This window comes from Pantherophis guttatus, chromosome 4 (assembly GCF_059756535.1).
Source record: "Pantherophis guttatus breed Tessera chromosome 4, ASM5975653v1, whole genome shotgun sequence".
In the NCBI taxonomy this organism is placed as follows: Eukaryota; Metazoa; Chordata; class Lepidosauria; order Squamata; family Colubridae; genus Pantherophis; species Pantherophis guttatus.
The window spans coordinates 76,949,702-76,971,997 of NC_142066.1; the positions used below are offsets into that span (position 1 = coordinate 76,949,702).

At 41.6% G+C, this 22,296-nt stretch overlaps 1 protein-coding gene across 28 annotated transcripts in view; it reads right to left on the reverse strand.

Moving 5' to 3' along the window:
- SUGCT (succinyl-CoA:glutarate-CoA transferase) overlaps positions 1-22,248 on the reverse strand; it is a 529,555-nt gene extending 507,307 nt beyond the window's left edge. For all 28 annotated transcript variants that reach the window (XR_015733898.1, XR_015733900.1, XR_015733901.1 and 25 more), the window contains exons 1-5: positions 21,272-22,248; positions 16,632-16,683; positions 14,966-15,039; positions 11,066-11,151; positions 10,766-10,816 (exon numbers count right to left, since the gene is read on the reverse strand). Coding sequence is in view for 21 of the 28 variants with exons in the window: in XM_034415734.2 (XP_034271625.1) it covers positions 10,766-10,816; positions 11,066-11,151; positions 14,966-15,039; positions 16,632-16,683; positions 21,272-21,470 (462 nt within the window). In the remaining 7 variants the exon portion in view is untranslated. The remainder of the gene's footprint in view (positions 1-10,765; positions 10,817-11,065; positions 11,152-14,965; positions 15,040-16,631; positions 16,684-21,271) is intronic.
- Positions 22,249-22,296: the final 48 nt, after the last annotated feature.

Genomic DNA, 22,296 nt, shown 5'->3' on the forward strand with positions numbered 1-22,296 from the left:
ATAGTTATAAACCATTATAACTATACCAAAAGATATAATTGCCAAATTAATTGAAGCAGATGATCAAGGAAGATTTATAACAATTGAACTTTTAATAAAAGGAGAAAAAATACTTTTAATTGGAGTCTACGCATCGAACCAACAACAGGAAAAATTTTATAAGCTTTTACATTCCAAGTTATTACAATGGGACTATAAATCATGTATTTTATTGGGTGATTGGAATGGAGTTTTGGACACTAAAAAAGATAACAAGGGGCTCTTGCAGAACATTTCAACACGTGCCAGATTGCCAAAATCGTTTTTTGTAATGATGGAGGATATGGAACTGAGAGATATCTGGCGAAAGAGAAATCCCGAAGAAAAAGACTTTACCTTTTTTTCTGATAGACATCAATCTTTCTCAAGGATTGATTTTATATTAATTAGAAATGATTTCTTTTCCAGAGTGAAGAAGACGAAGATTTGTCCAAGAGTTTTAACGGACAAAGGTCCAGTTTGGATGGAATTAGAGTATGGAAGGGGATCTAAGAGGTCTTGGAGGTTAAATGAAAATTTGTTTAGATATGAGGAAAATGTAAAAGAATGTAAAATATTTATGAAAGAATTTTTTATTATAAATATGCATCAGGGTACATCTATGGAAATGGTTTGGGATGCAAGTAAAGCATATATGAGAGGCATTTTGATATACTTGAATAATAAATATAGACGCAAACAGGAAAAAAAAGGAAGGATTTAGAAGTGTCAGCCTCCTCTGGAACCACCTGTGCTCCGCCGAACAAACACCACATGCACACACTCAAAGGTGAAGCTATCCGGTTTAATCGTAGCTTACACGGTGGTCATACAGTAAGCGCTGAAGTTTTCTGATAAAAAACAAAGTCGGAGACGCCCGATTCCTCCGCTTATCTGGCTTTATAGAATGCCCCCAAGCGCCCCACCCTTGCTCAATTGTACATTTAAAGTGACCGCGCTATTTACTCCTTCAGGTTCGTTGTGGATTGCCAGTTACTTCCGGATCTCGCTGTCCCTCGTATTGAAGGGCATTTGTTTCCTTTGACATCATTTTATTGACCCTGTCCCCAGATTCCCTATACCGTCCACCACCTGATATCACCGTGCCCTGCTAAACGTTACAACATCCCCCTTCACCATGTCTCTGTTCTTCTGGCTTGTCACAGTCCCCAGGATCATGTGTCAAAGGAATGGCTGACACTCGACATGCAGCCCCCCCCTACCAGGTCTTTTCCTGTAGGGACATAAAAACATTCGGTTATTCTCATTAAGTGGGAAAGTGTCCACCTGGTTTGTTTGGATATGTTTCATGGAATTGTTTTAGTAATGTGGAGCATCTATATCCTTCGTTTTCACCCATGTTGCTTCTGATATAGATTATCCCTTCCAATGCACTAAATACCTAAGCTTCCCATGATATATCTTAGAATCGAGGATCTTTTTAATTTCGTATGAGCTTCCTGTCACAGGCCCTGGACGTGTTCCTGTCTCTCTTATTTTGGCTGCTGGTTTTAGGAGACTACTGTGGAATACTGGGTGTATTCTTTTCAGTAAGGGGGGTAGTCGTAAGGATACCGTTATGGGATTTATTATTTTGGTGATGGGAAAGGGACCTATATTCTTTGGACCTAATTTTTTATTGGGCATACGCAGATTGATATATTTTGTGGACAAATACACTTTTTCTCCTATTTTGAAGGGTAGGTTATCTCGTCTCTATTTGTTTACTTGGGTTTTATACGCTTCAGAAGCTTTTTCTAATGCATTTTTGATGTGTGGCCAACTCTGTTTAACCTTTTCTGTCCATTCTTTTGGACTATAGGAACTAGTCATTTGTACATCTAGATCGGGGATGGCCGGGAACTCTTTTCCTGAAACTACTAGGAAGGGTGTATAACCTGTACTGCTGTGCACGGTGTTATTATATGCTGATTCTGCGAAAGGTAAGAGTTCGTACCAGCCTGTTTGTTGGTATGACACATAAGAACATAGATACCTTTCTACCATGGCATTGGTTCTTTCAGCGGCTCCGTTGGTATTTGGGTGGAACGCAGAGCTCAGTCCCTGTTCTGTTCCTAATTGTCCTAGGAAACGTCTCCAGAACCGGGCGGTAAATTGGGGACCTCTGTCTGAGATTATACATTTGGGTGTGCCATGAAGTCGATATACGTGTTGGACAAATAGTTTCGCTAGACACCCTGCGGACGGTAGTCCTTTACAGGGGACAAAATGCGCCTGTTTGGAAAACAGGTCAATAATAGTCCATATTACATTGTGTCCTTTGCTGGAAGGCAATTCAATTATGAAATCCATGGCTATATCTTCCCAAGGCCTCTGTGGTTCAGCCACGGACTGTAATAAACCAGACGGTTTCCCTGACAAGGGTTTAGCTCTTATACAGACAGGACAGCCTTGTCTCTACCTGTTTTCGCATACGTGGCCACCAGAACTGTCTCCTCACTAGATGCAACGTTTTCACGAAACCGAAATGCCCTGCTGTTTTTACATCGTGGCATTGTTGTAACACCTTATCTCTCAATCCTTCAGGGATATATAATTTATCTCCTTTCCACATTAGTCCTCTTTTCTGTGTCACTATCTGGGGATTGGTCTTCAACCAACTGTCTGTCGCTAATTTTTTCCTCAACTCCACTACCCAGATTGTGGGGAGTGGGAATACGTCCCTTCCTTGCTTTCCTATCTGTTTATAAGGTATTAAGGCTTGTGTTATCTCCTCTTTTTGGCTCTCAAATTGCGGCATGCGCAATAGGGCATCAGCTAAATAGTTCTTTCCCCCTGGTATCACTTTCAGCTTGATGGTAAATCTGCGGAAATATTGTGCCCAACGTGCCTGTTTCGGGGACAGTTTACGAGGCGATTGAAGTGCCTTTAGATTTTTGTGATCCATCCATACCTCAGATTCTACCTTAGTCCCTTCTAGCAAATGCCTCCACATTTGCAAGGCCCATTTTATGGCATACGCCTCTTTTTCCCAAACCGTCCAATTTCGTTATGTATCGGTTAGTTTTCGGGAGGTGTAGGCGCATGGTTGAAGAACCCCATGTTCATTTCTTTGTAGGAGAACACCCCCTACCGCCACATCACTTGCATCCGCCTGTATTACAAAGGGTTTCGATGTGTTAGGATGTCTTAGTATGGGTTCATTAGCGAAGAGGGTTTTCAACGTGTCAAATGCACGTTGACATGATATCGTCCAATTGATTTTTTGTTGTGGGTTGCCTTTCCCGACTGCAATTTTTCTCATCTTTAAGAGATCAGTCAACGGTAAAGCCACCTTAGCAAATGAGGGGATAAATCTCCTATAAAAATTTGCAAAGCCCAGAAAACTTTGTAACTGTTTTCGGGTCTTTGGAGCCTGCCATTCCAACACTGTTTTAACCTTATTTGGGTCCATTTCAATCCCTTTTTCTGAAATCCTAAACCCCAAGTAATCTATCTCTGTCTTGTGAAATTCGCATTTCGATAGCTTTACATACAACTGAGCCTTCAACAACTTCAGTAATATTTGCCGTACCAGACGAACATGTTCTTCTAGGGTATTGGAGTATATCAGAATATCATCTAGATATACGAGAACTCCACGATACAGGTGGTCATAGAGTATACTATTGATAAATTGCATAAAAACTGCAGGGGCCCCCTGTAGACCAAATGGCATGACCCGGAACTTATAGCTGCCCAAAGGGCAGTTAAATGCAGTCTTCCATTCATCACCCGCTTTTACCCGGACCCTGTAATACGCTTCTCGGAGGTCCAATTTAGTAAAGATCTTCCCTGTCGTGAGAGTGGAAAGCAAATCTGTCATAAGGGGTAAGGGATAAAGGGGTTCCATACAGACAGATTCCATAATCCCCGAAAATCAACACACAATCTTAGCCCTCCATCTTTCTTCTCCTTAAACAGAACTGGCGCTGCCATATGCACACGACTGGGCGAGATAAAACCCCTGGCTAGGTTCTGATCTATATAATGCCGTAATTCCTCTAATTCAAGGGGAGTCATGGAATACATGCGGGGTTTAGGTAGACTAACACCTGGTTTCAACTCTATCACACAGTCTGTAGGACGGTGGGGTGGAAGGGCTTCACATTCCTTCTCGCTAAACACACGCCATAGAGCTCTGTATACGTGTGGGACTTTTTCTAGACAGGGCATCTCCCTTCCAGTCGCTCCTACATCTCTACTGTCTTCAGGTGGATCAGGGCCTACTGCCAAGCGTAATTTGCAAAAAAACCCTTCCCACCAAATGGTAGGTTTCCACTTATCTAACCATGATAGGCCTAGAATGATGGGTTCAATCATTTTTTCTACAACCACAAATCGTACTACTTCCGATGATTCCCGATCTCAAGTGTCACAGGCTCTGTAACATGGGTAGCCGGTTGTCCTCCTAGCGTTGAACCATCCATTTGCTCAAAGTAAATAGGTTTCTGCAATCTCACTACACGGAGTCCAAGACTGTCTGCTATCGCCCTTCGTAAAAGACAACGGGTGCAACCGGTATCTACTAAGGCTCCTTGCTGTTCCAGTCTACCCGACCCAGGGTGTTTTAGTGTCACCTGGATAACGAAAGATCGGACAGGATCACATACCATAGGATCCGTGTGCTCCGTTTCCTCCTCAATGTTCCCCTCCTCCGTCGGCGTTCGGATGAGGTCAGGAGAGCCACCATTGCCATCACGACCATTGGCCTCGCCACCTCTTGTTTGAGCCACGATACGAGAGTGCTCCGATAGTCTGGAACGGAAACCCGCCCGCCTACCGGAACCTGATGCCTGGATGTCTGGGGCCCGGAGAGGCGGGAGTGGGCAATCAAGCACTCTGTGGCCCTCCTGGTCACACCAGTAACATTGGAATGGTCTTTGTGAGGCAATACCACCTCTTACTCCTATAGGCATATATGTTCAAATGCCTCCCCACTCTGTTGGCGGCTTCTCCAACACCTTCTGTGATGGGGTCATGGTGTCGCTTCGCATCCGGAACTCCTTCAGGCCTACATCCAATTCAACAGCCGCTTTATACCAGGCTGTTATGTAAGGACCAAGGCCCCTATAAACGCAGGCCTGACGTAGGTCTCTATCCAGCCCCTTATGGAAATGGTGAACTAATAAACGTTCGGGCCAGCCCCTCAACCGATTAGCCAAGGTACGAAATTCCTTTACATAGTCTTTAGCTCCTCGTCCATTTTGTTTTAGTGAAACCAGATCGCTTTCGACAATGGCCTGGGTGCTGGCATTGTCCTCAAATCGACTCCGTAACGCTTCCAGGAACAGTCCCAAATCTGCCAATTCTCGAGCGTGCATGGTGTGTAAACTGGCCACCCAGTCAGCTGCCTCATCCGTCAAAACCGTTGTAACCGCTACTACTCTGGCCCACTGAGAGGAATAATAGTGCCCATAAGCATCCATATAGCTGATCACCTGGCTTAGAAAGAGGGCTACACGGTCTGGATTCCCATCGAACGTGGCTTGTAAGGGAGGGAGACCCCATGGTATTTGCTGTACCCAAGGCCCTGGGATCCATGCAGGTGCTGGATCCCGTTCACGCCTGGCCCGCTCTCTACCCCGAGGGGCTCTTCGTTCCCGAGAGCGGGACCGTCTAGCAGCAGACTCACCTTCCTGGTCCTCACGATGCCCCTGACTATGTGGCTGTCGTCGTGTACCATGTATCCCTCGCTTGACGAGGAAACACCCCCCCCCGGGGAACAGGGTCTTCATCCCTTCCGCCCCTGTATCGACTACGGTCTACTCGCAGCTTTGGACTGGCCAAACGCACCCTGGATTCGGACATTCCACCTGTTGACGCTCCCACCCCACTCTGCCACGTATTTGACTGGTCTGCCCCGGGCGCCCAGGGCTGCCAAGAGGGGGCATCCCGGAAGCTAGCTTCCCCAAACCTCTCCAACATATCCATGGTGGTTACACCGAGGCCGGAAGAATAACTCCAGTCCCCCTCTTCCTCCTCCTCTGTCCATCGCCTTTCCCGCCACCCTTGGAATTGAGGGGCTAGAGGGGGGGTAGCTGACGTCTGAAACCCCAACTTCCCCAGTATAGCGGTACTTTGTCACCAATTTCCAGATGGTTTTCGAGCAGCTTCAGTCCCCAATGAATCCTGTCTTTCCTGCTTGTCTTCTGGGGGCGGGGGCGACACCACTCTCTGTTTGGCGCGTATCACTGGCTGTTCGCAACGCTCCTCCGTCTCCACGTTCTCCCCCTCCTCTGCCTCCAGCTCCGTCCCCAAATCCAATACCGTGACATCATCCGTCACACCCTCTGCCATCACAGCTGCTTGCAGTCCTCAGACAGAAGAATAAAGCATCTCCGACTTTCTGTCAGCCTCCTCTGGAACCACCTGTGCTCCGCCGAACAAACACCACACGCACACACTCAAAGGTGAAGCTATCTGGTTTAATCGTAGCTTACATGGTGGTCATACAGTAAGCGCTGAAGTTTTCTGATGAAAAACAAAGTCGGAGACGCCCGATTTCTCCGCTTATCTGGCTTTATAGAACGCCCCCAAGCGCCCCGCCCTTGCTCAATTGTGCATTTAAAGTGACCGCGCTATTTACTCCTTCAGGGTCGTTGTGGATTGCCAGTTATTTCCGGATCTTGCTGTCCCTCGTATTGAAGGGCGTTTGTTTCCTTTGACATTGTTTTATTGACCCTGTCCCCAGATTCCCTATACCGTCCACCACCTGATATCACTGTGCCCTGCTAAACGCTACAACACCCCCCTTCACCATGTCTCTGTTCTTCTGGCTTGTCACAGTCCCTGGGATCATGTGTCAAGGGAATGGCTGACACTCGACAAGAAGAGGAAATCAGAAAAAAAGAACAAGCTTTGATATTGAATCCAGCAGATAAGAAAATAAAAGAGGCAATTAATTTATTGTGAGGGCAATTTAATATGTTAATGGCAGATCAGGTCGCAACTAATTTGCAATATGCTAAACATAATACTTTTTGTAATGCTAATAAACCAGGGAGGTGGTTAGCATATTTGTTAAGGAAAAAACAAAAGTCACGGACCATAGAGAAAATAGAATATAAAGGTAAAGAGGTTTATCAGCAAAATATGATTTAAAAAGCATTTTTAGAATTTTATATGAGGTTGTATGCTAGTGATAATATTCAAGGTACAGATATAGATATCTACAGAAAGAGAATATTCTTACAATTACAAAAGAGCAAAGGGAGGGTTTAAATCAACCAATAACCACTGAGGAGATTATGTTTGCAATTAAGCAGTTGAAAGTGGGTAAAGCTCCTGGGACAGATGGCTTGACGGCTGCTTATTATAAACATTTGCAGTTAGAAATGGTGGGACCACTTACTAATATACAATCTGGAGGAGATGTACCCCCATCTTGGAGGACAACTTATATTTCTTTGATTCCAAAGAAGGAGCAAGACCACACCCAGCCAAAAAATTATAGGCTCATATCACTCTTAAATACAGATTACAAATTTGCTAAAATATTAGCAAATAGGTTAATGACAGTTATGCAACAAATGATTCATAATGATCAAACTGGTTTTATAAATGGTAGGCCAATGAAGAGTAATGTAAGGCAAGTTGTTAATCTATTGGAGTATTTGGGGAAGAACAACCAAATCCCTGCGGTGCTGATATTTCTTGATGCAGAGAAAGCATTTGATCGATTGAATTGGCAATTTTTATTGAAAATAATAGAAAAGATGCAGTTTGGGGAACATTTCACAAAATCTATTAAGGCAATATATCAGAAACAAACAGCGCAAATAATAATTAATGGTAGTTTAACAGATACTTTTAATATAGAAAAAGGAACAAGACAAGGATGCCCTTTGTCTCCATTACTGTTTATTTTGACTTTGGAATTTTTGTTGAGTAAGATACGTGGGTCGGACAAAATAAGTGGAATTAAGTTTAGGCAGTATGACTATAGATTACAAGCATTCGCAGATGACTTGTTTGTTACTTTAACCCAACCATTACAGTCAGTTGTAGGTCTAATGGATATAATTAATCAATATGGACAAGTATCTGGATTTAAAATAAATGCAGGGAAAATGAAGATAATAACTAAAAATATGACTATAAATCAAAAAGAAGAATTAGAAAGACTAACAGGATTTGAAATTGTAAAAAAAGTTAAGTATTTAGGGGGTCTATATTACGACATCAAATGCAAAATTATTAAGTATAATTATGATCCGTTGTGGCAAAAAATACAGAGAGAGATGGAAAACTGGAAAAAATTACAATTATTCTTGCTAGGAAGCATAGCAGCAGTAAAAATGAATGTTTTGCCTAAGTTTTTGTTTCTTTTTCAAATGATACCAATACTTAAAAAAGATGAGAATGTGAAGATATGGCAGAAGGGTATTAATAATTTTGTTTGGGCAGGGAAGAGACCGAGAATAAAACAAAAAATAACGCAGGATATACGTGAAAGAGGAGGTTTCAAAATGCCTAACTTAAGACTATATTATGAAGCAGCTGTTCTATCAGCAATGAGTGATTGGATGAATTTAACAGAAGAAAGAATATTGAATACTGAGGGATATGATCTGGTTTACGGGTGGCATGCTTATTTATTATACGATAAGAAAGTGGACAAGACTTTTAAAAGTCATATATTAAGGAATGCTCTATTGCGTGTCTGGAAAAAGTACAAGTATAAGCTAAACGAGAAGTTACCATTGTGGGCAATACCCAGACACGAGCAAAGGCAGGATGTGATTACATATAAAGAGCTTCTTAACAAGGAAAGAGGTATACTACAATTAAAATCTTTGAATCAACTAAGAGAAGAAAGGACAATTCGAACATGGTTTCAATATGTACAGTTGCAAGCTAGATGGAGAGAAGATCAGAAAATTGGTTTTCTGCAAAATGAGGAGAACTTGGCAAAACAGATTAGAGATCAAAGTCAAATGCATATAAAAAGGTTGTATAATGCGTTGGTAGAAATAGATTCAGAAACGGAGTTAGTTAAGGACTGTATGATAAAGTGGGCACAAAATATTGAAGAACCAATAATGATGGAAACGTGGGAAAAAATATGGGTTAGAAATGTTCACACAACTTAAATTTAAGAGAGAATTTTTATAAAATGTTTTATAGATGGCATCTGGATCCTAAAAAGCTAGCCTGTATGTATCCAAGTGTGCAACCTAAGTGTTGGAGATGAGAATGTGATGATGCCACGTATTATTATATATGGTGGACATGTAAAAAAATTAAGGCATTTTGGATAAAAATATGGTGGATTATTCAAAATATTCTCAAAAAGAAGATAAAATTTACTCCACAGTTCTTTTTGTTAGGCTTAATTACAGATTGTACTGTTATAGAGACTAAGTTGATTTTAAATTTAATAACAGCAGCCAGACTCTTGGTGGCACAGTATTGGAAGAAGGAAGACTTGCCTACTATTGAAGAATGGACACTAAAAGTAGTGAATTTAGCAGAGATGGCTAAAATTTCAGCGTATTTGAAGGACCATTCAAATGAAAGATATATATTGGAATGGAGAAGATGGATTGACTATATTCAAAACAAATATCAGACTAAAAAGTTTCAAATAGCTTATGAATGAAATCTATATTTCCTTTTTGAATATGTTTAGTTAGTTGAAAGGGGAGTTAAAGAGCAAGGGGGAGTTTGGATACCACAGAAAGTTAGCTTATTTTAGCTTATGTTTGTTATGCTATACCCTGTTTTTGCTCTGGGAAATCCGGGGGATGGGGGGGAGGGAGGTTGGAGGGAGTGGGGGGAGGGGGGGAGGGGGGAAAATTGTTATAATGATTGTTAAAAAAATTTAAATAAAAGAAAAAGAAAAAAGTATTAAAAAAAAATCAGTCTGTAAATTTCCAAAACATTTTTCTGGATTGTACCTGAGGTTCTAAACTTCTACTATCAAAATTTTATACATATCTTATATGGTAGACTTCCCTATTTCAGGTTCCTTTCACAGATATTATAGAATGTCAATTCCTATAATCAATGGTGTGCTGGAAGTGGCTCTTAGCAGCTTGCAAGAGATAGTTGTTAAATTTTCAGCAATTTTGCATGCTGGTAGTTAAATCCAATTAAAATCCAAAATGGCATCTGGGAAAGTGGTCCATTATTATGGAGGAGCTGGTGTGTTGTTTTTTGTGTTTCAGTATGCTTGTCTTTCTTGGATGCCCCGCTAGCATGGTAATTTTTATAATTCTTATTGTTCAACATGTACTAAATGTTTAATAGCTTGCAGATATCAGTGGTTAGAAGTTGTTAGAACAACAAAAAGAAATTTATGGACTATTTAATCATGATTGTCTATTACTATAATTGACTGATACAACAGCAGTCACTGTTGTATCTTGAAAGATGGGGAGAAAAAAATCTTCCTAATAATAAACAATAATGCTATTACAATTCTTACTTGGGAATAAACCCAATTCAACTCAGTGGAACTTATTTCTGAATGCCAGAAAGTATGTATTATCCATCCCTGATAGAAATACAGGGAAATGGCTTAAATTTAGAAAACCATTAATCTATCTAGTTTAGGAAATCTAGAGTGATTGGTAGAAACACTTCAATACTTTAGACCTTGGAAATGACACAGATTGAATGATTACTTATTAGCAAAACCTGTCATTAAATGACAACCTCTCCCTCAAATATCTATTGCATATTTTACAACATGAGCACTTTCCCTTGATAAACAAATATTTATTTTTCAGTTTAAACTCACCTCTTTAATTATCTTTGCTCCCTTGGCCTTCTTCATATTAACAGCTATACTCTAGTAAAAAGAAAATATGTAATTCTCTTAGTAATATAAAAACAACTTTCTATTTAGTTATTGACTCAGTACATTATTGAAAAAAAATCCACTTAGAACATTAATGAAAGAAAGAGTCAATCACATATAATAGCTGTTTCACCTTTAAACAATGCTGTGTATATGCATATGCAGCAGGAACTGCCTAAGTAAAAACAGTGAATTGAATGCTTTAAAAAGTTTAGCATTATAAGGAAGACTTTTTATTACCTTTTTATTTCTATTTACACTGAGAAAATAGACACTTTCAGTTCCAACAAATGGTGGCCCCCAGGATCGAGTATCATCCCCCGATCCTAAAAGTAAGAATGGCTAAAATTAGCACATTTCTAGCAACATCCTATATACTTATGTGATTAGAAATCACATTGCTATCCCAAATTCCAGTTTAAATTATGGCCTTCAAATCCTTTAATAGCGTATAAAAGTATTATTTTCAAAAGTTTTAGTACTAAAAACTATGGCTGCATAAAATTCAATCCAATTAAATTGACGCAATATAGATCAAGATATTACTACTATAATACAAAAGTATTATAACTCTTTAGAAAAGCATGTAACTATGTAAGAAAATATTTCTGCATTCACTCCATTTTATGATTCAAGTCCTCAAGATTATACTTCAAAATGACCCAAACAAAGTTCTACTGTGCAAAACAAGATCAGACTTGATTAAAGCCTTCTTTGATATGCTGTTTTCTAGTAAAAATGAAGTTCTAAAAATAAGAAATCATTTCTGTTTCTAAAGTGGTAAATTCTAATAGGTACATATTGAATCTTTAGATTTGTACCTGGAAAATGATGTATTGCACAGAAACACATTTATATACAGAAAAGCAAACATACAGACAACATGATGATAGATAGATAGATAGATAGATAGATAGATAGATAGATAGATAGATAGATCGATAAATCGATCAGGGGTGTCAAACTCAAGGCGATGTGGTCAGATCTGGCCTGTGCGGCCGTACTGGAAACAGTAAGGGGCAGGCCTGCATCGCTTCATCCCAGCTTCCTGGCAGGCGCATGCTCGCATGCTGTGATGGAGTAGCCGGGCCTGTGCGCGTATGCGCCCATCTCCTCCTGTGTGCCTGCTGGCATGGTATGGGCCGGGACTGTGCGCGCATCCACTGCAGGCCGAGACAAGGTACAGCAGGGGGTGGGGCGGCGGCTGCCAGACACCATTGGCCTGCCTACTCCATCCCATCTGTTTTTGCTTATGGTTGGAGAGCAGGTTGCTGTTGGTCATCTCCTCAGCCTCCTTGTGAGTCTTGCCCTTGGCCGCCCGTGGAGCGCGTTCCCATTGCGCAACCGACACACCTCGACACGACTGTGGGCCACTGCCACTACTGAGGCTGCCAGCAGCTTGTGCAGGTCCATTAGGCCGCTGCCATCACTGCCAAGAACACCAGGCCCACCAAGCACAATGGAGGCGAAGAGGTCAGCTAGAAAGCTTGAGTATAGGTGGTACAGCATGCTCAGGCCCAACAGGGAAACGGCAGCCACCGCAAACAGGGAGACTGGGTCCCCATCAGCATTATGGCTGCCCAGGCCCAGCAAGGATCAGGTGCCTCCATCTCTGCTAGGCCTGGACTGCCATAGCACTGATGAGGACTCAGCTTTCCCCGCTCACGGTGTCTGCCTTTTCCCCGCTCACAGCCTTTCTACCTGGCCACTTCATCTCCTTCAGGCTGGGCAGATCTGCTGAGAGGCGACAGCAGCGGGTCTACCAAACGGCAGCAGTGGCAGACCACGGTGAAGCTGAGATGCATTGGCTGTGCGAGGGGAAGATGCTCCATGCGCAGGCCAAGGGCAAGACCCATGAGGGGCTGATGAGAAGATGACCAGCAGCGACCTGCTCTCCACTCACAAGCAAAAACAGACAGTGGGACGGAGTAAGACGGAGTAAGTGCATCCAGCGATCCACATCATGTGTCTCCACCCAGCCTCCATCTGCTGCTGATGCCCCTGTCACGCATGCTGCTGGGACAGTGAGCTTGGTGGAGCAGGCTCCAGAGTTGCAGAGTGTACCATGCACAAAGGGCGCTGAGCAAGTGATGGCTGATGTTTTCCGGCTCCAGCCACTCCACCCCTTGTTCACTTGTGGCAGCAGCACCCCACCCCCACCCCCACCTCCTATGGGACAAGCCTCTCAGCAACCACCACCCCACTCATCGGAGAATCCTGGATTTCCTCCCCAACACCGCCCAGCCCACATGACTGATGTCAAGCTATCCATGCCCCTCAGGCCACACCCACTTGGCCATGATTACCCAAGCCATACACCTCACCCCCACCCCGAGGACAGCCACAATGCTGATGCAGCCCACAATAAAATCAAGTTTGACACCCTTGAGATAGAGACAGACACACAGACGTATGCAAAGAATCTTCTGCAATAACAGATATGTGTGATATAAATGCTTATAGCAATTACTTCAACATCTAGAATTCTGATAAACAACACGTGCACATTTATCATTTTTTGCTCTAGAAGATGCACTTTTTTGTCCTCCAAAAGTCGGTGGAAATGTCTGTGGGTCTTATGGAGCAAATATTGCATCACAGACCGGGCCTATTACCGCCACCGCCTATCGCCGCCACCTGTTGCCACCCTATCACCGCCATCTTTTTCTGCCATTCGGTGCTGCTCACACAGCGGACGGCAGCAGTGGCAATAGGTGGCGGCGATCCCCGCTGCCTGGAACAGCTGATCAGCAGCATTTCGGGAGGCTGATCCAATAGGTGATAGGCAGCAGTAGCAGCAGTAGTAAGCAGCAGTGGTGAGTGGCAGTGGCAGCAGCAACCGGCAGCAGTGACTGGTGGCAGCGATCGGCGGCGGTGATCGGCGGCAATAGCCAGGGAACGTTAGCAAAGGCTCCAGCGTTCCCCAGCAGAGGCAGCAGATACAGAGAAGGCAGCAATAGCCCTGTTTCTGGTTGGCCAGCCCACTGATTGGCAGGGCTGCAGGAGGCCAGGATCCAGCTGTCGCTCAGCTGACTGGTGGTGGGCGCAATGGAGCAGAGCTCTGATGAGCCACATGCTGGGGCTGGGAGGCAGAGGCAGATTTTTTGTTTTCTTGTTTTCCTCCGCAAAAACTAGGTGCGTTTTATGGTCTGGAGCACCTTATGGAGCAAAAAAACTAGTAACATATTGAGAGTACATATATTTCTAATCTATTTTAGAGAAAAATAAAGTAGATGTTACTATTATTCAGCCATTTTTTGAAATGCAGGACAACGCATGCAGAATTTAGCAGTTAGAATCAAGGGGAAGTTTATAATCATTTCCACAAACAGCAGTCACCTATCAGATTTGTAAATAAGGATATATTTCATTTCATCTTCACCATGATGAGCAATATATGGCTTTCCAGTTGTTACTAGATGCCAATTACTGTCAACTCTTTTGAACATCCTAATTTAAAAGATGTTAATTCATGATAATCAATAACAAGAGAATGAGCACATATTGTCCACAACCTTCTCATTGCTTTTCATAACCTCACAATAACTGACATCATGTTGAGAAACAATTGGGTCATTTGTAGCACTTTACCAGGGATTCCAATCAATAGATCATATTTATTTTCACTGGTCACTCCAGATGAAAAACATGATAGAGAAGTTAATAATGATAGTTCAATTTTTAAAATATTATTGATATTTAAAATTCTATTTAAAGCAGATATTTTAAGATGTCTTGAATTAACAAAGCAAAATAAAAATGCTTTAGTATTCTATTAAAATGTTACATGTTTCAAGAATTTAAAGAAAGAGAAGTTTCATTTCTCTATTTGGTTTTATTTTATATATTAATGTTTTGTATATTTAAAGCCTTGAGATAAAATGTCTTAGATGTATTTAAGTTTTTGTGGAACTGTGACCACTGTATAATCCCATGTTTTCCAATTTTGAGACAGGATGAAAAATCTCTATTCATATTTTCATACCATATTACTATCATAATTTTCTTTTCACTATTCCCTGCTACTCCTACATTAGTTATATTTAATATGCTTCTCATGAAAAATTAAAGTAGTCTAGAACTTGTAAAAAAATGTCATTCCATAAGTATCTTTCATATTTTTAAAAAAATAATTTTTACCTGGTTTTTCCACTTTGATTACTTCAGCTCCAAGATCCCCGAGGTTCATAGTGGCAAAAGGTCCTGCAAGTACTCTGCAACATTTCATAATGAAATTGATGTATGTATGCATACATTTATTTATTTTATAGGATTCATAGCCTAGGGCCGTGATGGCAAACCTATGGCACGCATGCCACAGGTGGCATGTGAAGCCATATTGGTGGGCACCTGAGCGTTGCCCTAGCTCAGCTCCAGAACACATGCGTGCGCTGGCCAGCTCATTTTTGGGCTTTCTGGGCCCAACGGAAGTCGGCAAACGGGCTGTTTCTGGCCTCCAGGGAGGTGGGGAAGGCTGTTTTTGCCCTCCCCAGGCTCCTAGAAAGCCTCTGGAGCCTGGGGAGGGCATAAAACGGGCCTACCGGGCCCACCAGGCCATCACATGCCAAAAGCAGGGGGAGCATGGGGGGGTCATGCATGCATGCGTGGGGCAGCAGGACACATAGAATTATGGGTGTGGGCATGCATGTGCGCGACTATCCCGCACTCCCCCAGCTTTTGGCACGTGATGGCAAAAAGGTTAGCCATCACTGGCCTAGGGCCATCTGTCTCATATAATTATTCTAGGCAGCTCACAACAATCCATAAAACATGGCTAAAAAGAAGAGAGCTCTTCCCCCAGGCACTAGACCAAGCATCCTCTCACATTCTAGCTCAATATTTGGGAAAGTGCCAGGTCCCCAGGGCCCTCCACATTAGAGATCCCTGGGAGCACAGGTGGAAGGCTGTTCCAAAGGCCTGCAGCAGCCACCAAGGTACATCTCTGAGGTCTCATCAAATGGCAACATTTAAGAGAATGGAACACATCCATTCAAACTAACCTAGGCAATCCAGCAAATAACAAAAATATTAACATTTTTAAAAATTTATTAAGAATTTTCTCATAAATAAAAGACAAATCAAAAAATAAAGGACGGAGGGAGGGAGGGAGGGAGGGAAAGTAAGAAAAAGAGCAAGAAAAAAAATACAAAGAAAGGAAGGGGGAGAAACTATCGAAATACATTATTTCCTAACTTCTTTCACCAAATACCGTACTTTTCAGAGTATAAAACACACAGGAGTATAAGACGCACCTACCTTTTTTGGTGAGAAAAAGAAGAAAAAGTAATCTCCCTCTGCCTCTGCTTCCCAGCAATTTTGCCTCATTCCAGCAAACGGCAAACAACCTGCTTTACTTTCATTTTCGTTTTCAGCACAGCTTGATTAGCACAAAGAAAAAAAAATCTGCTCTAGCAATTTACCTCTTTGCAGCAAGCAGCAGAGCCCTGCGCAAAACAGCTAAGAGCAAATCAGCTGAAAGTCGGGAGGCCGATCCAATCAACTTGTGCTAATTAGCCTGTGCTGAAGCTGAAAGCTGTTTTTTCTTGTTGTTTGCTTGCAAGGAGGTAACTGCTGCGAGGCAGAGACCAAAGGATGGGGACCAGTGGGTGGGCGGGGCTACATTCGGTGTATAAAACGCACCTAAATTTTCACCCCTTTTTAGGGGGGGAAAGGTGCGTCTTATACTCCGAAAAATACAGTAATTACAATCTTATTGTCCCTCCCCTTAAAATTTTAACATTTTTGTTAAAGACTTTGCATGAGGCGATTTAATAATTCTCTGAACTACATCCAAAGCAGTACAAACCTTGTTAGATCAAGAATTCTCACACCATCAAGTGGCTTCACTGTATCAGCACCTGGTAATGAACAGAAAAATGCTATTATAATCAGTTAATTATCAGGCTGATGTCATTTTTCAGGGGAGGGAAAGTTCACTTTAATTAGCATAATTTGCAACTTCTAAACATACATCATGAAGAGCAAATTTCTGCAAAGACCAGAAGCAGGGAAAACCTCTAGCAATTTTTTTTTAAGTTTGATTGGATTTTTATTATTAAATATATATCAATATCCATACATGAACAGTGTGGCCTCTGGGTATAATTCATTTTGATACAACTAGCGATAATAATATTAATGTTTGTTACATTAATCAAATTTATGTAATCCTAGTATTAATATACATGTTTGTTTTAAAGTCGTCATTCAATATTTCAATGTTCCATTTTAATGCCAATGATATGATTTAAGCATACAAATACCATCTTTCAGCCTCTAATCTTTCCATCTAGTTATTGCTTATGTTCTATTATATAAACATTAAATATGCTAATATTCTCCTTTTCTTATTTCTACCTCTATTCTGGCTTCTAGTCAGGCCACCATTACTAATCCTAGTGTTAATACACATGTTTATATTAAGACATAGTTCTTCATTATTTGGTTGTTCAGTGTTTCAATATACCATTCTAATACCATTCGTCATATTATTTAAGCATATATAATAATATCATCTTTCAACCTCCAATCTTTCATTTAACTATTGCTTTATCTAAAAGTGTACATTCTTATTTCTATCTCTATTCTAGTTTTTAATCAGGCCATAATTATATTAGGGAAAAAATATTTCCTTTCTATCCATCATCTCTTGCCTGTTTTAATACTTCAATTATTAGTTTTTTAGCTTGACTCCCAACCTCGTCTCTTGGAGCTTTGTCTCTATCAACATCTGCCAAGATCTGCCTTCTTCACCATTCAGTCTGAATATTTCTCCCATCTCTATCCTGGTAAGCTGCTAGGTCTCCACAGTATCCACCTAAACCCCTATCTCCCTTTCAAAGTATCTTCCAGTTTATCCGATTCCATTTTTAAATCTCTTAAAATACTTTTCCCTTGGTTTATTTCGTCATTATTATCTTTATCATCTTCTCCTTCTCATCTTCTTGCTTTATTTGCTGATTTCTCTGTTCTATCTTTTCCTCTATTATTTCTGTTGTCTCCTCTCTTTCCTGGACTCTTTGACCTTCATTCATTATCAGTTGTAGGATATTTTCTATTTTCCCATTTATGCCTTGCACTAGGTTCTTCATCACTCTGTGATTCTTTGTCATAATATCCTTAATGCTTTGAAACAGCAATGCCATTTCTTTTGAAATCTCACTCATTTCCCCCTGAAGGAGCATCTTGTCTTATTTTGTTAAGTCCCACTCTTAGTCAACAGTCCAAAAACAATATATTCACGTCCAATGTTGCTCCTCAGAAAGTTCAATGATAATAGTTCTTTACATCTCAGGATTATTAATCTGTTTATTTCTCTTACCTAAAATTTGCAGGCTTGTAGAGGTATGATATATTTTCCATTCACCAGTAGATGGTTTCAGCGTTGTTTTGAGTCTAACAAACTGATTAGTCCAAATTTAATTCAATTTATGGGAGCAAAGTCAGCTATTCAAGTAGATAGTTCCAGCGTTTTATAATGCATTTCCAGAACAACGCCTACCCAGTTAAAAGTCCAATTTTCTATGTTTTAAAAGATCTTTAGCTTTTCTCCCCTTACTTACTTTCTTTCGGGTCTAGGATTTTTCTCTCTATTGTTATTCACTGCTTTAAGAAATAGTTCTAAGAGTCCTCTGGAGTCCATTTAAGATCATGCCTATTGCTTCAGTGACTCAATTCTTTGGCGCTCAGCCTTTCTTATGGTCCAACTTTCACAGCCATATATTGCAACTGGGAAAACCATAGCCTTGACTATACGCACTATTGTTGGCAGGGTGATGTCTCTGCTTTTTACTATGCTGTCTAGATTTGCCATAGCTTTGCTCCCCAGGAGCAACCAGTTTCTTGGCTGCAGTCCCCATCTGCGGTGATCTTGGAGCCCAGGAAAATAAAATCTGTCACTACCTCCATTTCTTCCCCATCTATTTGCCAGGAATTGAGAGGGCCGGATGCCATGAGCTTAGTTTTCTTAATATTGAGTTTCAAGCCAACTTTTGCACTCTCCTTCTTTACCAGCATCAAGAGGCTCTTTAGTTCCTCTTCACTTTCTGCCATTAAAGTGGTATCATCTGCATATCTGAGACTGTTGATATTTCTCCCAGCAATCTTAATTCCAACTTTTGATTCATCTAGCCCCACCTTTCTCATGATGTGCTCTGCACATTAAGTTAAATAGGCAGGGCGACAGTATACAGAAGTGATGGCTAACCTTTTTGCCACTGCGTGCCAGGAAGGGGGGGGTCATGTGTGTACGTGCCCACACTCATAATTCTATGCACTCCGCCTCCACGCATGTGACCCCCCTGCTCCTGGCACATGATGGCACAGTAGGCCCATTTTTCTCTCTCACCTGGCTCTAGGGCCTCTCTAGGAGTCTGGGAAGGACGAAAACGGCCTGCGCACCCACCCACCCCCGGAGATCCTCTGGAGACTGAAAACGACCTGTTTGACAATTTCCAGTGGGACCTGAAGGCCTGTTTTTTGCTGTCCCCAGCCTCCAGGGCCTCTCTAGGAGTGTGGGGAAGGCGAAAATAGCCTTCCCCACCACCACCCCGGATGTCCTCCGGAGGCCGAAAACGCCCATTAGACAACTTCCAGTCCCACCTTCATGCCCTTTTTGACCTCTGGACGACCTCTGGGGGTGGGGGAAGCCATTTTCGCTCTCCCCAGACTCCTATAGCATAGTCAATGAAGCAGAAGTAGATGTTTTTCTGGAACTCCCTAGCTTTCTCCATGATCCAGCATATGTTGGCAATTTGATCTCTAGTTCCTTTGCCTCTTCAAATCCTGCCTGTACTTCTGGTAGTTCTTGATCCACATACTGCTGGAGCCTAGCTTGTAGGATTTTAAGCATAACATTACTAGCATGTGAAATGAGTGCGATGGTGCGATAGTTTGAACATTCTTTGCCTTTGGAATTGGAATGTAAACTGACCTTTTCCAATCCTGTGGTCACTGTTGAGTTTTCCAAAATTGCTGGCAAATTGAGTGTAGCACTTTTACTGTATCGTCTTTTAAGATTTTGAATAGTTCAGCTGGAATACTGTCACCTCCACTAGCTTTGTTGTTGCTCAGATTTCCAAATGCCCGTTTGACTTCACATTCTAGGACAGTGATGGCTAACCTTTTTGCCATCGCGTGCCAGGAGAGGGGGGGCGGAGCGGGTCACGCGCGCACGTGCCCACGCACATGCGCACGCAACCCCACTCACCCCCGCTACTGGCACATGAAGGCCTGGTAGCCCATTTTTCTTTCTTACCTGGTTCCAGGTTTCTGATTCTGCTGGAATACTGGTTTAGGTAAACCAGTTTTCTGACTCAATAAGGCAAATTTCTGATTAATGAAAAATGGATCGGTTTAATTGCAGCATTGGTAATCACTTAAATCCATTATCAAGCATTCTCTGCCTGTCTCCAAGAGAAGCCCCAGCCTCAGTTGTTCAGGAGAGAGATAAAATAGAGACCTATAGGTAATCTGCTTAAATTCCTAGAGGAAAAGTGGGAATAAAAATTAATAAAATAATAAAATTAATAAACAAGTTATGTTGAAAATGTCAATCTCTATTACAAAGTGCAGTGCTATAAAGATTCCCACAAGCCAAAATCAGCTCCTGATGACTTCAAAATCACGTAAATTCATGGACACATCTTACAAAAGTGGTTTGTGGCCTTCTTTTCAGATTTTTTTTTTCAACTTCTCAGATTACTATACCAACATTAGGATCTCATTAACCGTCTTCCAGCCAAATACTGTGTAGCCAATTATTTCCTTCACTTTTTTAGATCAATAAAGATTAGCTATCTGCTGTGACTTAACTAGGTATAAACCTATGTTAATAATGTAATTATTTAATTATTTTCTTGCAATGAATATTTAAGCCATTCTATACACTATTTAATGTAATTTGTAAAAACACTGTAATTTAATTGGAAATAATTCTCCAGTTAAAGCAGGTTATTTTTAGATAGCAACTGTAAGCATTACTTTCTATTCAATATATCCAGTTATACTCAACACACATTTCAGAGGTGATAACCTACAAAATAAGCAAAGAGAACCCTGACTTTTTTTTCTAGAAATCCTATCTTTCGCTGACAGAGGACTAGCCCTGACACACACTTTGGAAATTTTGGTTTCCAAAGATTTGCATTTCCAAGATAAGATTTACTAAACTTCCCCCAAATTTGCAAGTGTTATGATCTCGTTTGATTTTGATTAATTATGGGCCATCAAGTCGTTTCCGACCCTAGCGACCACACAGCTATGCTTTATTTTTACGAATTGCTCCAACTTATTATATTCTGTTGCAAATGAAAGGTTCCGAAATGGGGTTTCTCCTGAACGCTTTCTCTAAAGCTCTTCTCTGCTGCGGTATACAGCTTCTTATGATAACGTATCACAATCTTCGGCAATGCCTTGACTGAACGGAGAATGTTAAAAATCGGCTACCTGGATGGGGGCAGTTTCCCTGCTGCAGTCCCCGGAAACTGCCAGAACAGGAGGGAAGTCGCAAGAGTTGAGGGAAGGCCCGGGGACCGAGAAAGGAGCCGACGCCGATATCCAGCGGCGAACATAGGCCTTTCCACAGATGATATATAGTGCGGCTGTTTCTTCCCATTTTAGCCCCCAACATGCCGGAAGCTGACATTGGCCGCCGCTGAAGCTGACTCGCAAAGCAGCGGGAGGGCTGACATCAGCACTACAAAAAACTTTGGACTCTTGTACCAAGTCTTCGAAGGCGTCCACTGCGCAGGCGCGATGGATACCTTGTTTCTGAAACCAAGCGAGGCAGTCCGGGGGACGGGGAGTGAAAGGACACAAGCACGAGCTTTGAAATTATATTTTAGAAGCTGTGTGCTAAGAAATGATTCCCGCCTCTCCTTTTTTTTTTTTTTAACGCCGTTGAAGATCTATCCGTTTTAGGTACCATTAGGATGGAATAATCTGCAAGCCTGAGCAAAAATGCTGCTTTTTTTTCTTGAGGCAAATGCAAGCATAAAAGGGAGCTTAGAAGGAAACAAGAAATATAGAAAAATAACGTTGCAGTTTTGCCGCCCCCTTTTAGTCCCCTTTCAGATTGATCGATCAGCAAAACATGAAAGAGGGATCTTACTACAGTTTAGCCTCGCAGCCCAAGCACGTACAACTCGGAAGCTACTCCCTCCAAAATCAGCCAGCTTCGTTCCAAAGTCGGGTACGTAGATTGGGAACGCGTCCAAACATTGCGCGATTTAAAGAGAAATTCCGTACCAAGAAAATACTCTAGAAATTGAGATACTACTTGAAAACGTAGCAAGAGGCCAACATACAATTCCAAATAGGCTAAAGGAATACCCACTATATTGGAATAACTAAATGAATAAATTATCAATTGTATTCAATTATATTGAAACTTTAGATTTGTACCGCACGCCCGTACGAAAAATTGTAATTGGATAACTAGATTCGACTAATGTAGCCTACATATTGCAAAA